The 13,787-nt window shown below is 28.3% G+C and overlaps 1 protein-coding gene and 1 long non-coding RNA gene across 2 annotated transcripts; both read left to right on the top strand.

Moving 5' to 3' along the window:
- The first annotated feature begins 4,583 nt into the window (after positions 1–4,583).
- Positions 4,584–5,217, top strand: LOC136085123 (uncharacterized). Its single transcript, XR_010641099.1, has 2 exons — positions 4,584–4,670; positions 4,953–5,217. It is a non-coding gene; the product is annotated as an uncharacterized LOC136085123 (long non-coding RNA).
- Positions 5,218–10,330: 5,113 nt separating this feature from the next.
- LOC136085553 (uncharacterized) lies at positions 10,331–13,367 on the top strand. Its single transcript, XM_065806868.1, has 3 exons — positions 10,331–10,428; positions 10,747–11,135; positions 13,213–13,367. Exons 1-3 carry the CDS (start codon positions 10,331–10,333, stop codon positions 13,365–13,367), a joined length of 642 nt encoding a protein of 213 aa, XP_065662940.1.
- Positions 13,368–13,787: the final 420 nt, after the last annotated feature.

Genomic DNA, 13,787 nt, shown 5'->3' with positions numbered 1-13,787 from the left:
GATTGATGTCACTGAAATTACTAAATTCCTTTTATAAAAATATTTGTGTTTTTAGGGTCCATTTCAGGAATTTTTAAGTTTGGGGATGAAAATTGAAACAAATTTTATTCTTTTAAAACAGTAAAAATAGCAATAAAAATATAAGTAAATTAAAACCTAAAGTTTGAACGTTAGGTTTGAATTTTCTCTAAAAAAAAAGAACAGATTGTTTCTCAGGTTATCTTGAAAAAAGTATACGATCAAGGACCACAAAGAATTAAACTTGCTACAAGTGCAAAACCTTTTAAAAAATTTTAGTAGGACCATTGAAACACCAACTAAACAGATCACTTTGATTGATTTAATAAGGATTTGATCAAGACTTATTTTATCCAACAAGAAACTTATACAACTAGTTAAAAAACTCTGGTAAAAACATTTTTTTTTGAAAAATACAATTCATTACTCTTTTTTAGTAATAATTAATATAAGCGATGTAATCTTGAAAATTAATAATAATAGTAATAATTTCTCTAAATTTTAGAACAAATTTATTTTAAATAGACCATCAATTAAATAAAAAACTTGTATACAAACAAATCTAAAAAAAAGCACTTCCAGCAATTGACAGTGTTTGAAGATTCGTTTATAATAAGTTTTCAAGAATTTAATGTCAAGAAAGAAAATTTGAAAGTACAGGAAATTTTCCCTGTTGTGCGGATATTAAAGAGTTTTTAAGTTCTTTATTTTGAATAAAGAAGGGAACCTAAGCAATCAAACAGTCAAGCTCGGTATTAATGGAGAAAGAGGCTTTCTGAAGGAAAACAAAAATCTCCTTCAAAATATGTTTAGTTGATTCCAATAAAAACAATTTTCTCAATCATGTTTAATCAAACGTAATGGTAAAGATTTTTGCAATGTTTTTAATACTCCATTGATACACACAGAAACTATCAACCACTTACGTGCGCTTTTTTTTCGACTACCCCCTCCCCCCACCCTCCGCATTTCGCTATACGCTTTTGCGTACCCTCTACCTCCCTAAAAGTACCTACGCTTTTTACCTACCAATCCAATATTTTATGATATTTTTTTAAATTTAGTGTCTCCATACTTTTATAATTGACCTACTACTTCCCAATCTCATATAGGCCATATATAAACACCCTCTTCCTCTCCGAGCGTACGTACTTTATGGACGATCCCTAAGTGCATGCGTGCATTGACAATGAACTTAAAACCATTGGAAAAGGAGTTTAAAATTTTCAACAACTTGGTTAAATCTGGTTTTTGACAAAACAATACAATGACTTTCAAACACATTTTAAAAACTTTGAGGATCACTACACTATTACACGACACTTGATGAAGATTATGGAATAACTGGTTCGTAAAAAATTTATTTAAAACATACAGGTGGGTTTTTGTGCAGTATAAGGATTTGGATAGGGCTACTACTCTGAACAAACTTTTGAACATTACATTTAGCATTACAGCTTTTGTAAATCTCGGAACAGGTTCAAAGTTTCAAAAAATATCAGCTTCTTTGCAAAATGTTTGAATAAATCTTTAATCAGTTTTAATGGAAAAAGCCATGTAAATATTTCAAATGCTCCTGATAATATATTTATATTTTAACTTTACTTAATTATTAAATTATTAAATAATATAAAAAATTTTTATATTATTTTCAAAAAAAATAAATATTAAATTTATTAACAAAGAGTTATCAATTATATCATATATTAATTAGGGGAGACCGGGGAGACTCCGACAAGTTTTTACTTTAATTGAGTTTATTTAATAACTATTGCATTTTTTAACTAACTGACATATTTTTTTGTCAAATTACAATTATATTTTAACATTTTAATTTTCTTTATACTTATTGATTTTAAATGTTTAAAAACTATTATAAAAATGCTAGTCAAGTGTCCGAAGTCACTCCGCACGTCAAGTGTCCGAAGTCACTCCGGGGTGACTTCAGACACGTATAGAGGAGATTATGGATATTAAATAAATAAATACGCGATTCAACAATGATAGTTTATTTTTCATTTATAAACTATTGCAAATGGTATTCATCCAGATTGCATTTAAAATATATTATGACCTTAAAACGATACGTCATGGCACATCAAAATTATCAGCATTGCTGTCATTAAATCCATCGTCATCAAGGTTATATGTACTCAGGTTATATGTATTATCGTTAAAAAAAAATTGACTTTTCTTAAAATTAGTTGTTACACCAACATTTATTAAATCAATATTCTAATGTTTAGGCTTTTTGATATTGTCGAATAGTCTTGATTTGCTAACACCTTGTTTAGCAGCATGCTCAAATTATTTGTTTTGACATCTTCCCTTAAAGCTTCAAGACTTCCCTTAACTTTTCAGCCTAGAATCTACGCTTGGTTTTTCTCTTATAGTTTCTATTCATCTTTTGATTAACTGTGATAAAAATTAATAATAAAACTTAAAACTTGTTAAAAGTGTTAAACTTTTTTTCGTTTATTCTAGTAACTATTACTCTTTAGTTTAGCTACTAGCGGTACGGTTTTTTTTTAAATTCACTCGAGAATTGCTTTGTGAAGAATCAATCTACAAGGGAATTATGGTGTTGCAATCGCTAATGATTGTGCAATTTGAAATTTGTAAAACTTTAATAACTGTTCATAGGGAATTGTTATTAAGCAATGATTACAAAAATATCGGACAATTTGGCTTTATAGAATGTAAAAACATTGGAGTTTTATACAAAGCTCGAAATTATCTCAATAAGATAAATTTAAGACAACTCTATTTCTCATTTATTCGTTGTTACTTAAACTATGCAAATATTGCCCGGGGAAGTACTGAAGAAAGTAAACTACAACGTCTTTATCGCTGTCAGAAACGGGCAATTCGCATAATTAACTTGCTGATCGTTTTTCTCATTGTAAACCTTACTTTATTGAAATGAGAATTTTATATGAACTCAACGTCTTAAAATTTTATGTTTTGTTTATATGTGGAAAAACAATCTATCTCATCCAGTCTTTAAAGATCTCTTCAATTTAAAACCAACCAACAAATACGAACTTAGAAATATAAATTTTTTAGAAAAACCTTTTTGTCACACAAATTTTAATCAATTCTGTCTTGCCTATCGTGCGCCACACCTGTGGAATAAACTTGTTTTGCCAAATTTTGACTTTGATCTAACTAATTCTCTTCATCTTTTTAAAAACAAAGCAAAAAATTTTATTCTTTCTCAAGATAACATTTTACAATATTACTAATCACTTGAAAAAATTTAATTTCTTGTTATTTTAACTTAACTTGTGAACTTTTTTTTTATTTTTTCTCACGTTTTGTATTTTATATTGTTTACAATATTTTGCTAGTTTATATTATTTACAGTTTAATTGGTGTAAAAGATTAATATATATGTATTCTTCATCATACCTTGCACTTCACAATTATTGTAAATAAAAAAATATTAAAAAAGATGTAAAAAACTATATATTTTATAATATTTTATAAGGTCCCGATGACAAGATTCTTGTGATCTTCTTTCGGAAACCTAGTTTATATTGTTAGTCTGCTATATTTATATATTTGTAAAAGTATTTTAATAGTTTATTTTATTGTATAAAGACTGACTTTGTAAACTGAAATAATAAAAATAATAATAATAATAATGTCCAAAGTGTCCGAAGTCTCCCCATATGGGGTGTATTGAAAAAATTCAGGGAATCGCTCCAAACTCATTTATAGATCAAATATACTTACATTCGCAAAACGAATGCATAAACGTCCGCAGGTAACCATTTGTTCTAAAATAATTGCACCAACCATAGCAGAGTTTATAACTAGGATCTGAATGCTTCACTTGGAATTAAAAATTTTACATCAAAAAACTCTAAAATCGTTTTTTCACTTAAAAATCTGTTTTTTAGTGGGAAACTGTCTCCTAACAATTTTAAAGCTAAGAGCGTATGTTTACCAACATATCGACCATAAATATCATTGTCCTAATGTTAACAAGGTAGGGGATTTCTAAGTGTCTATTCTCTCCCCGTGTTTGAAGTTTCCTAGGTCTCTCCTAATGTCCATGACATTGGCTTGTATTTTATAAATAGTATACTCATGATTAGGGTGTCCCAAACATACAACTTTTTCACAAAACCAAAAGGTTCGAAGCATATCATAGTTATATACCTTAAATAAAATAAAAAAAAAAAACTTTTCTAAACCTTCAGGAAGTGTTAGGTGTAGATTTTTATTTTTTTTCAAAATGTCTAATTTTTATGAAATAAAACAATCCGCAGAAAAAACAGTTTATTTCGGTTCAAATTTTTTTGTTTGATTAGAGTTGAAAAAAAATTTACAATTAATCTAAAATATTTTTTGCTAAGGAATTATGTTGTTCAAATTGCTTTTTTTCATTCTTTTATCCACTTACTTTCTATTCTCCTTAGCAACCACTATGATGTTTTGTCTCTGACTTTCAATATGTTAACAAATTGTTAACAAACGTTTTACACCTAATTATTAAGGATTAATATAGATTAAGTTTAAACTGATTCATCTATTTACATGTATATTCAACTTGTAACACACAAACACAAACACACGCACGCGCGCACACACACATATATATTTATTTATTTTCATCTGCATAGATAGCTTTCTATTTGCTACCGGTAAGTGGGTAAATAAAATTGGTAATTGTCTAAACGAATCAACTTTAAATGATTATAAAAAGTTTCTTTTTGCATTTTAATAACAATTATTGCTGTTGTAAACCACAGGGTAAATGGCTACTCTTGCAATATATAAAAATTTAACCTCAAACAACCAGAAGATATATAATGAATTTGCTTTTGTTTCCACTAGCCGTTACATGTATTTTTTTAAAACAAGTTTATATTACATAAATTAAAGGTGTTGTTTATTTATTATCTTTTTTATTTTATATTTTTTAGTAACATCAACACTTAGTGGCATCAACACTTAGTGGCATCAACACTTAGTGGCATCAACACTTAGTGGCATCAACACTTAGTGGCATCAACACTTAGTGGCATCAACACTTAGTGGAAACTATAAATGACCAACTAAATGATTTTATATCAAAAACCACTCATAATTTAAAGAACTTTTTTGTTAGTTATATTTTTTTGTAATCTTCAGTTTCAGCATGTTAAAAATGTACCACACACTTACTTAAAAAAAGTAGTAACATTCTAAGTTTTGGTTTTCTAGATTTATTTTTAACAGCTTGGTTCATTGACAAAAATGAACTAAATATAAAGGGTGTGATACCTTGTTAGTTATTGAATAACAATTGATGTAGAGATAAATGTATAAACAGTGGTTAATTAAACAATATACTACCGTTACATTATAATAAACTCACACGAAAAGAGTATTATGACTTTAGAAACATTTCACAGGTATCATATAAGTATTTATCAGCAATATTTAAAAAAACTCATTTAAAGGAGAATATTTGGAAAGCAAGTCTTGACGCATAGTTCAAATTTTGCAACCAGGTATTTTCTGTTCTTATATATAGAGATGACATCATCAACAACAGTATTGTATTTTGTTATATAGCTATATTTATATATATATTCAAACAATACATAGTTTATTTTAGCACGGATCCTGATAACGCCAACCTAGCTGACCCAAGAACGCCACTTATATAGGGTGATCCATACTCATCAAGGAACCCTGTGATGTAAAGTTTGAAATCTTTTTATTTTGTCCGCAGAAAAAAAATTTAATTTGAATTTTCAAATTAGGTAAAATTTTGTCCTTGTAGTGCGGCATAAAAACACCTGTAGAATGAAAACCACTACATATAATTTGATAAAAATTGGTGCAAATGTAGCATATAGCCACATCAATCTCTGGATAAAACTAACAAAATATAAAATAAAATTTTAGTTTATATATTGTTAGTTTTTTTCTACTTAGACCTTAAAATATAACCAATTACTGTGATGTTCGATCACTATTTTAAAAAGAAAGGTTACATGAGTGTTCTACTACGTAATATCAACAATCTTAATTGTTTTATTGCAGCATATTTTCATTTTATAGAAAAAAATATTGATTTGCTACTTGAAGCGTAGTTTGAAATGGCTTATGCATAGCGTAAATATCTCAACATTTTCTAAAGTAAAAACTAAAGCCAAAAAGCAAAATAAAGTTCTAAAAAAGTGCAAAATTTGGCAAAAGGTCTATCAGTTGGTAAAACAAAAAAAAAAGATTCTGTTAAAAGAATTTTTATTGGCCCTTGAAACCTTTTTAAATACATTGACTTTTTAATGAAGTAAAAGAATAACTATATAAACTGTAGTTTTTTACATTATATTACCAACAAATAACATCTGATTAAACTGTAAGACATGGTCTTTGATTTTCTCTACAAGAAATTTATTCAAAATAGCTCAATATATTCTCTTAGTCAAAAACTTCATAATTCAAACTAAGCTTCAATAGATGGTGTGAACTTTGGGTGTTACGCTTGCACTAGTTATCATTAAGTAACACCTTTTGAAATTTTCAATTATTTCAGCCAAATTCGGCAGAAGGATAAATCCAAAGCAAACTTTTACAACTAAATTGAAACTTTTGAATGCTTCAATTATGTTAACAATGTTGGGAACCAAGTTTGTATCAGCAAGTTGCTAAAGCACATCCTTTTAAGAAGCGTCCTGCATTCATTTCCCTCGAACTGGCCCCCATGATGCGTGCTTAGTTAAATGTTGAGGGCTGCTGCCCATTTCATACTTGAATGGGTTTGAAGACCACAAATTATATTTACAGATTTTATATAGCAAGTTAAAATTAGTTTAAATCCTTTGCATTAATCAGTTACCAGATTTGTTCAATGCTGATGCGAGTTTCTGACAAACTTTCTGATACCGCAATAAGAATTTGTCTCTAAACTCCAGTGTCTTTGCCAGTCCTTTAAATGAGAGGTTGTTTTTGAGGAAGTAAGCTGGTATCAACCCTTAACTTGATAAATCATCGCAGTGAGCAATAACTTGAGCTGTACCAGAATCTCCTTTTCTTTTGGTAATTTTTGAGTCATTGCAGGTGAAGATATCACTCAAGTGTTAACCTGCTCTTAAGAAATTCTTATATAACTTTGGCTCTATCATCTTGCTGCCAGATGTTTGGTTTATAGTCAGGGCTGTCTAATGGGAGGGGGCACCGGGTACATTCTACATAGGCATACGGACAAAGGGAGCACATGCGACCCTCAATAAAAGATTTTGTTAAAGTTTTTAATAATCATAAAAAGCACTACTCCTTGGAGAAATTTAAAACAGAATTTAAAAGACTCTCATTACAATTAGGAGTTTATTACAACAGACTTCAAATATTTATTATCATAAATTTAATTCAAATTTGAAATAAAAAATGTTGTTATTATCACTAAATGAATATATCTTATTAAACATTAATATAGAAAATGTGTATGCATTAATATATATGCATGTTTATATTACTTTAATTTTAAGTCAGTAGAAATATACTAATAGCTTTACGTTCTTTTAAAGACATTTTTAGCATTTTGCAAAATTTGTATGTATTTTTAAACGGATTATGTATATATTTGCTTTTATATAACGGGTAATTACTAAAAATCTGGACAAAACTAAAAATTAAATAACTTTTAATCTAGAAGATTTTATTGTTTTAAAAAGAATAAAATAGCAAATTTATTCTAATTTTAATAAAAACGTTTATCTTTATTCAACAAGACCTTGTCTTCTTATTGTGTCGAGTCTTCTGCTAGTAGACTCTGCCAAGCGTTGTACCAGCTCTTTGTCGAATTTCTTAAAACAGTAAATTATTCTAGAGCGTGATTGATCCAAATTCTCTGCCTACCAACCATTTTTGTAAACAACTCTTTTCATACAAGACCAAAAATCCTCAATACAACGACATTCAGGCATATTTGGAGGGTTTTCACTTTTTGTTACAAACTTTATACCATTTTCATTCAAAAACTTAACAGCTTTGTTTGAGTAATGGGCACTTGCTAGATCAGGCCAGAATATGTATTTAGTATTTTTTGGAAGCTGTTTGATGTGTGGTAATAGTTTTTTAGTCAAACATTCATCAACATAAATGTGCTGGTTAATAGCTGTTCCAGACTGTACAATGTATGGAGTTGATAGGCCAAAAGGCGAAATGACCTCGTAAACCAATAATTTTTCTTCAAATTTCTTTTTTTCTTTGAATTTAACATTGTTTGGAGTTAATTCGATGTTACTTGAATAGAAATTATCATTACCATTAATTTGGCTGTTCGAGAGAGTAAAATAAGACTCGTCATCAAGAACCCAAATAAAATCTTTACAATTTTTATAAAGTTGACCACACAAACGTCGGTTTTTTGCTCTCTGGCTCTCAGTTCGACTTGGAATCTTCATTTGTTTTCTTTTTTTATTGATGTTTTGGTTTTCAATGTCTTAGAAATAAGTGGCTGAGAACATTTGAACTTTTTTGAAGCTATACGCTGAGAAATGCCACATTTATGGTCAAAACGCTTGGTAAGTTGACTGATGGCGCGCATAGTCATTATTTTTGGCTTTCTACCACTACCAGTTTGCCTTTCAAATGGTTTATCTTCTTCTTCACGTTTAATAATTCCATATATAGTCGATCTTGATAAGTTTTCTGCTTCAAAATGAGAAACAGTGAATGATTTAGGTTTGTCTGAATTTTCTTGATAAAACTGGTACACACGTTTTCTCTGGAGCTCTTCGTTTGACGTCATTTTTAATACTAAATTTAAAATACTTATATAAAAGTTAGTATATATTTCAAAAGAAGAATAAACTTGCAACATTTTAAAAATTGTGTGAAAAAATAAGTATTAGTTGCATATAGAAATATGATGTAAGCAATTTTGTCCAGATTTTTAGTAATCACCGGTTAAACATAGAGAATATGTAAACGGGGCTCGGTGGTAAGCCAGTTTATGTCTTCTTCTTACTCCAGCCTAAATTTTTATATATAGTATGTATTTATTGTAAATTTATCAAACGGCAAACTTAGAAAAAAAAAATGAATAAAGATATTTTCATTTATGACTACCAAGCAGACTGAATACATTTATTTTGAAATCGATAATAAATAACTAGTTTCCAGCTAAATTATTTTAAATATTCTTGCTTGTGAGTGTGCTAATGAATCTAATACTACCGCAAATTACTAGATGACAGTGTGACTCCAGGTATAGCTTAATAGCTGTATTACCTTGTTCATATTCGGATAGTCATAATTTTAAAACGAGGTAGTTTATGGTAGCAAATAAATAATTGCTCAATTTTTATGGCAAAATTTATCAGAAACTAAGGGTAATTGGTACAAAAAGCGGCATTGATCGCACCCACTAACCCCACCTGCGGAACGGGCTTGTAATATTTTATGAACGTTTTAATGATAATGGTGATAATTGTCAAGAAAGGAAAAAAAGGATTATTTGCATAAATTTAAGCAAAAAATTTGAGACAAAATAGATTTTTTCTTTTCTGTAAGATATTTTGTAAGATTTTTAGAATTTTATAACATGAAATAAATTGAAATTTAGGTTAAGTTAAATGGAAATTTCACAATTTCTATTTTTTCGGCGTGGAAGGACTGATTGCAATGGTTCCAATTTAAATGCAGTTAAATTCGAATTCCATAATACTTCTTTGAACAAAAGGCTTGTTTTAAAACAATGTTATGTTACACAATCAATGTTATGTTACATAAATTAGTTAAGTTACTCTCATTCCAACACTTTTCAAATATTCTTTCTCAATACATTCATTCCAATTAATTTGATATTGTGAAATTGCATTTAATCCTTTTTCTCTTTAATTACTTTTCGATTTCAAAATAAATGAAAAACTTTTTTATTTTATTAAAAAATAAGTAACATGCATCTTAGAGTAAAAACGTCATGTCCAGTTTAAGTCAGTTATTAATCGATGAACACAGCCCACTTCCACGAATCAAAGGGTTTTGAGGTGAATGTATTTAATGTTGCTCTTGACACGCTGCTCCAGCAGATAAGATACAGAATGAATATGGCTCAAAAGACGACGGATATGCTTTCGTTCATATGGTGTTCTCAGTGCCGTGCCTAGAGTCCCCAAACCCCCGGTTGGGGGGGGGCAATAATTTGAAGGGGCCCTTCTATGCAGTATGCAATAAAAGTTTTTGAGATGATGATAAAACTAAAATTATGATATAGGTGTTTTTGTTTATTTATAATATTAAAACCTCGTATTAACGTTTCGCAAATAAATTATGAAGCGAACAGACGCATTTTAAAATTATCATAATGGCAAAAACATCAGCACAATTAAAAGAAATACTCAAAATTCACGAAAATACCATTATAAAAATGTTTAATGATCGAATTGAGAAACTAAAAAAAAAGTAATCAACTAGAGTGAAGAAAACGTGATATTGAAAAACGAGCTATTAGTTAAACAAATCTGTCGAGTTAAACAAATCTGTCGAGTTAAACAAATCTGTCGAGTTTGTAATTAAAAACTACGAAAAGATTTACGTTGAACTAACCGACTTAAAAAATTCAGAGTCTAAAAAATCTATCCCATTGGGCACGGGACTAAAAATAGACGTCTTTTGAACGTTCAAAAGACGTCCACAACGTTTAAAAGACGTTCAAAAGACGTCTTTTTTACGTCCTGTGCCCACTGGGATAGATATAAGTAAAAGTATTAAACATGAAAGTAATAACATAATAGAAAAAATAGCGGAGCTAAAGGACAGAAGTCGAAGAAATAACTTGAGGTTTGTTGGAATCGAAGAGAGCGAAAATGAAACTTGGGAGGAAAGCGAGGAAAAAGTTAGAGAAACACTCAGAAATAAACTTAAAATTCAAGAACACTTTGTAATTGATAGAGCTCATCGAGTAGGGAAAAAAGAGCCAAGAGAAAATCGCAAAAAAAGATCCATCGTTGTTCGTTTTCTAAATTATAAAGACAAAGCCATAATTTTGAACAAATATAACAAACTTAAGCTTTGGAACGAGTGGTTGTACATAAATGAGGACTTTAGTGAATATACTACAGAGTTACAAAAAAAATTTTTTAAAGACGCGAAGGAATTAAGAAGCAAAGGTAAGTACGCTAAAGTCAATTATAATAAATAAATCGCGCGTGACGAAAAAAAAAAATGTAAAAAGAAGTTCTTATATTTTATATTTTATTTTATTCTTATATTTTGTTTTATTTTTATATTTTTTATTTTATAATAAACAAAAATGGATTCTAATAAACTAAAAGTTTTGAATCAATTTTTTGCAATTTTTTTCAAACTGACGATTTTTTAAATGATGATAAATCAGATCCAGATCTAAATTATTTTAACGGAGCTGAAGCTCTAAAAAAATTTGGTATAAAAATAATTGCAATTACTTTTATACCAACGAAATAAAAGAATTTCTTGAACCTGATAATTTAAACGCTTTTCACTTAAGAACATAAGAAGCTTAAAAAAAAAAATTGATAATTTTTGTAATATAATTGAGGAAACTGTTGAAATTTTTAACGTTTTTTAACGTTTTTTAATTTGCTTAACCGAAACGAGGTGTAATGATGATGATGCTTGTACTAATTTTAATTTGCAAGGTTTTAATTTGATACCATTAGCGCGAAAAATTAAAAAACGCGGAGGCGGTTTGCTTATATAGATAAAAGAAAATTTACAATTTTTTATCAGGCATGACATGAGTATTTCTGACAACAATATAGAGGTTTTAACTATTGAATCTTACCCAAAAGAACCAAAAACATTTTACTAAGCTGTTGCTATCGGCCACCAAGTGGCGTAATTGAAAATTTTAGTACATTTTTATTTCACAATATAATAAAAAAATGCAATCAAGAAAAAAAAATCTACATATTAGGAGACTTTAATTTCGATTGCTTCGAATATCACGTCATAAAAAAAAATTTAAATGTTTTATAATGCTTTATTTGTAATCGGATCCATTTCCTTAATTAATAAACCAACTAGAATCATTCAATCAACAATATCTCTTATAGATAATATAATAACCAATGATTTATTCAATGAAACTATTCAAAAGAGCATAATTAAAAACAATATCTCAGATCATTTTCTGATATTCTTTTCGATTAATACTAGTAATAAAATATTGCCACATACAAACCAATACTACATTAAACGTATTTTTAGTGAAGCAAATTTAACATCATTTAAGGAACAACTCTCTTTACTACATTGGGAACATATTAATATTCTAGATAATGTAAATTTAGTCTACAACAATTTTTTTTAAACATTCTTTGAAATATACGAATCAAATTTCCCACAAATAAAAATTAATCTTAAACCAAAAAACAACAAATCACTATGGATTACCAAGGAACAAAGAAAATCTTTAAAAATTAAACAAAAACTATATATTGAATATTTAAAATCAAAATCAGTAGCAAGTAAAACTATTTATAAAAATTACGCTAAAATATTTGAGCGACGAAAAAAAAATCTTAAATATAAATACTATACTAATTTACTAGAAAAATGTAAACTAAATTCTAAACGCACCTGGGAAATCATTCGAGAGATTACTGGCAGTAACAAAACAAAAATATCTTTGCCCAAAACGATTAAAATGAACGAAGAGTTCTTGATTGATCAAGAAAAGATAACTAAATAAATATTTTGTATCTGTAGCCAAAAATATTCAACCAACAAATACTTTTGAAAAATATCTCTCTTTCCCCTAACATCACATCTTAACTCCTTTAAGCTAACTTTTGATGAATTTGAATGTACTTTTAAAATGCTCAAACCTAACAAAGCCGTTAGCCATGATGATATAAATGGAAACATTGTTGTTAATTCATACGATGTGTAAAAAAATATTCTTTTTAGGATATTTTCATGTTCCATCAGACAAGGAATTTTTCCTAATCAATTAAAAATAGCAAAGGTTATACCAATAGATTTAACAAATATATTGCAATTACCGTCATATATCCATTCTTTCCATTTTCTCAAAAGTTTTAGAAAGAATTTTTTATAATAGAATATATAATCACCAATAAAATAATAGTTTCATATATATCAACTAATATGGTTTTTAAAAAAATAATTCTACCGAACATGCAGTTATCCAGTTTTCAAGAAGTATAACTAAATCATTTGAAAATTCCCAATATACTTTAGGAGTTTTCATAGATTTAGCAAATGCATTTGATACCATAGATCATGAAATTCTTATAAAAAATTTACAATATTATGGAATAACTGGTAATGTTCTAAATCGGATTACAAACTATCTAAGTAATCGCAAGCAATATGACTACGTTGATTCAAATTGACATTCAAATTTGCTTGATATAACATGTGGAGTACCCCAGAGATCAATATTAGGATCCTTCCTATTTCTTATTTACATCAATGATCTCTATAAAGCCTCAAAATTAATGGCCCTTATGTTCACAGATGACACTAATCTGTTTTTATCTCACAACAACATAAATTATCTATTTGAAAACATGAACAATGAACTAATTAAAAGCTCTGATTAGTTCAAGACAAATAAATTATCTCTCAATATTGATAAAAACAAATGGATTTTCTTCCACCCTCATTTTAAAAAACACTTACTGCCAAATGACATGCCTTTTATTTTATTGACAATACTCTAATAAAACAAGTTAGCTTTACCAAATTTTTAGGCGTTTATATTGATGAAAATTTCTCATGGAACAAATAAAGAAAATTTGGGTAATTAAATA

The sequence above is a fragment of the Hydra vulgaris genome, chromosome 09 (genome assembly GCF_038396675.1).
Source record: "Hydra vulgaris chromosome 09, alternate assembly HydraT2T_AEP".
NCBI classification, from domain to species: Eukaryota; Metazoa; Cnidaria; class Hydrozoa; order Anthoathecata; family Hydridae; genus Hydra; species Hydra vulgaris.
The sequence above is the reverse complement of the archived record's forward strand: the minus strand, read 5'-3'. Positions and strand labels throughout refer to the sequence as shown.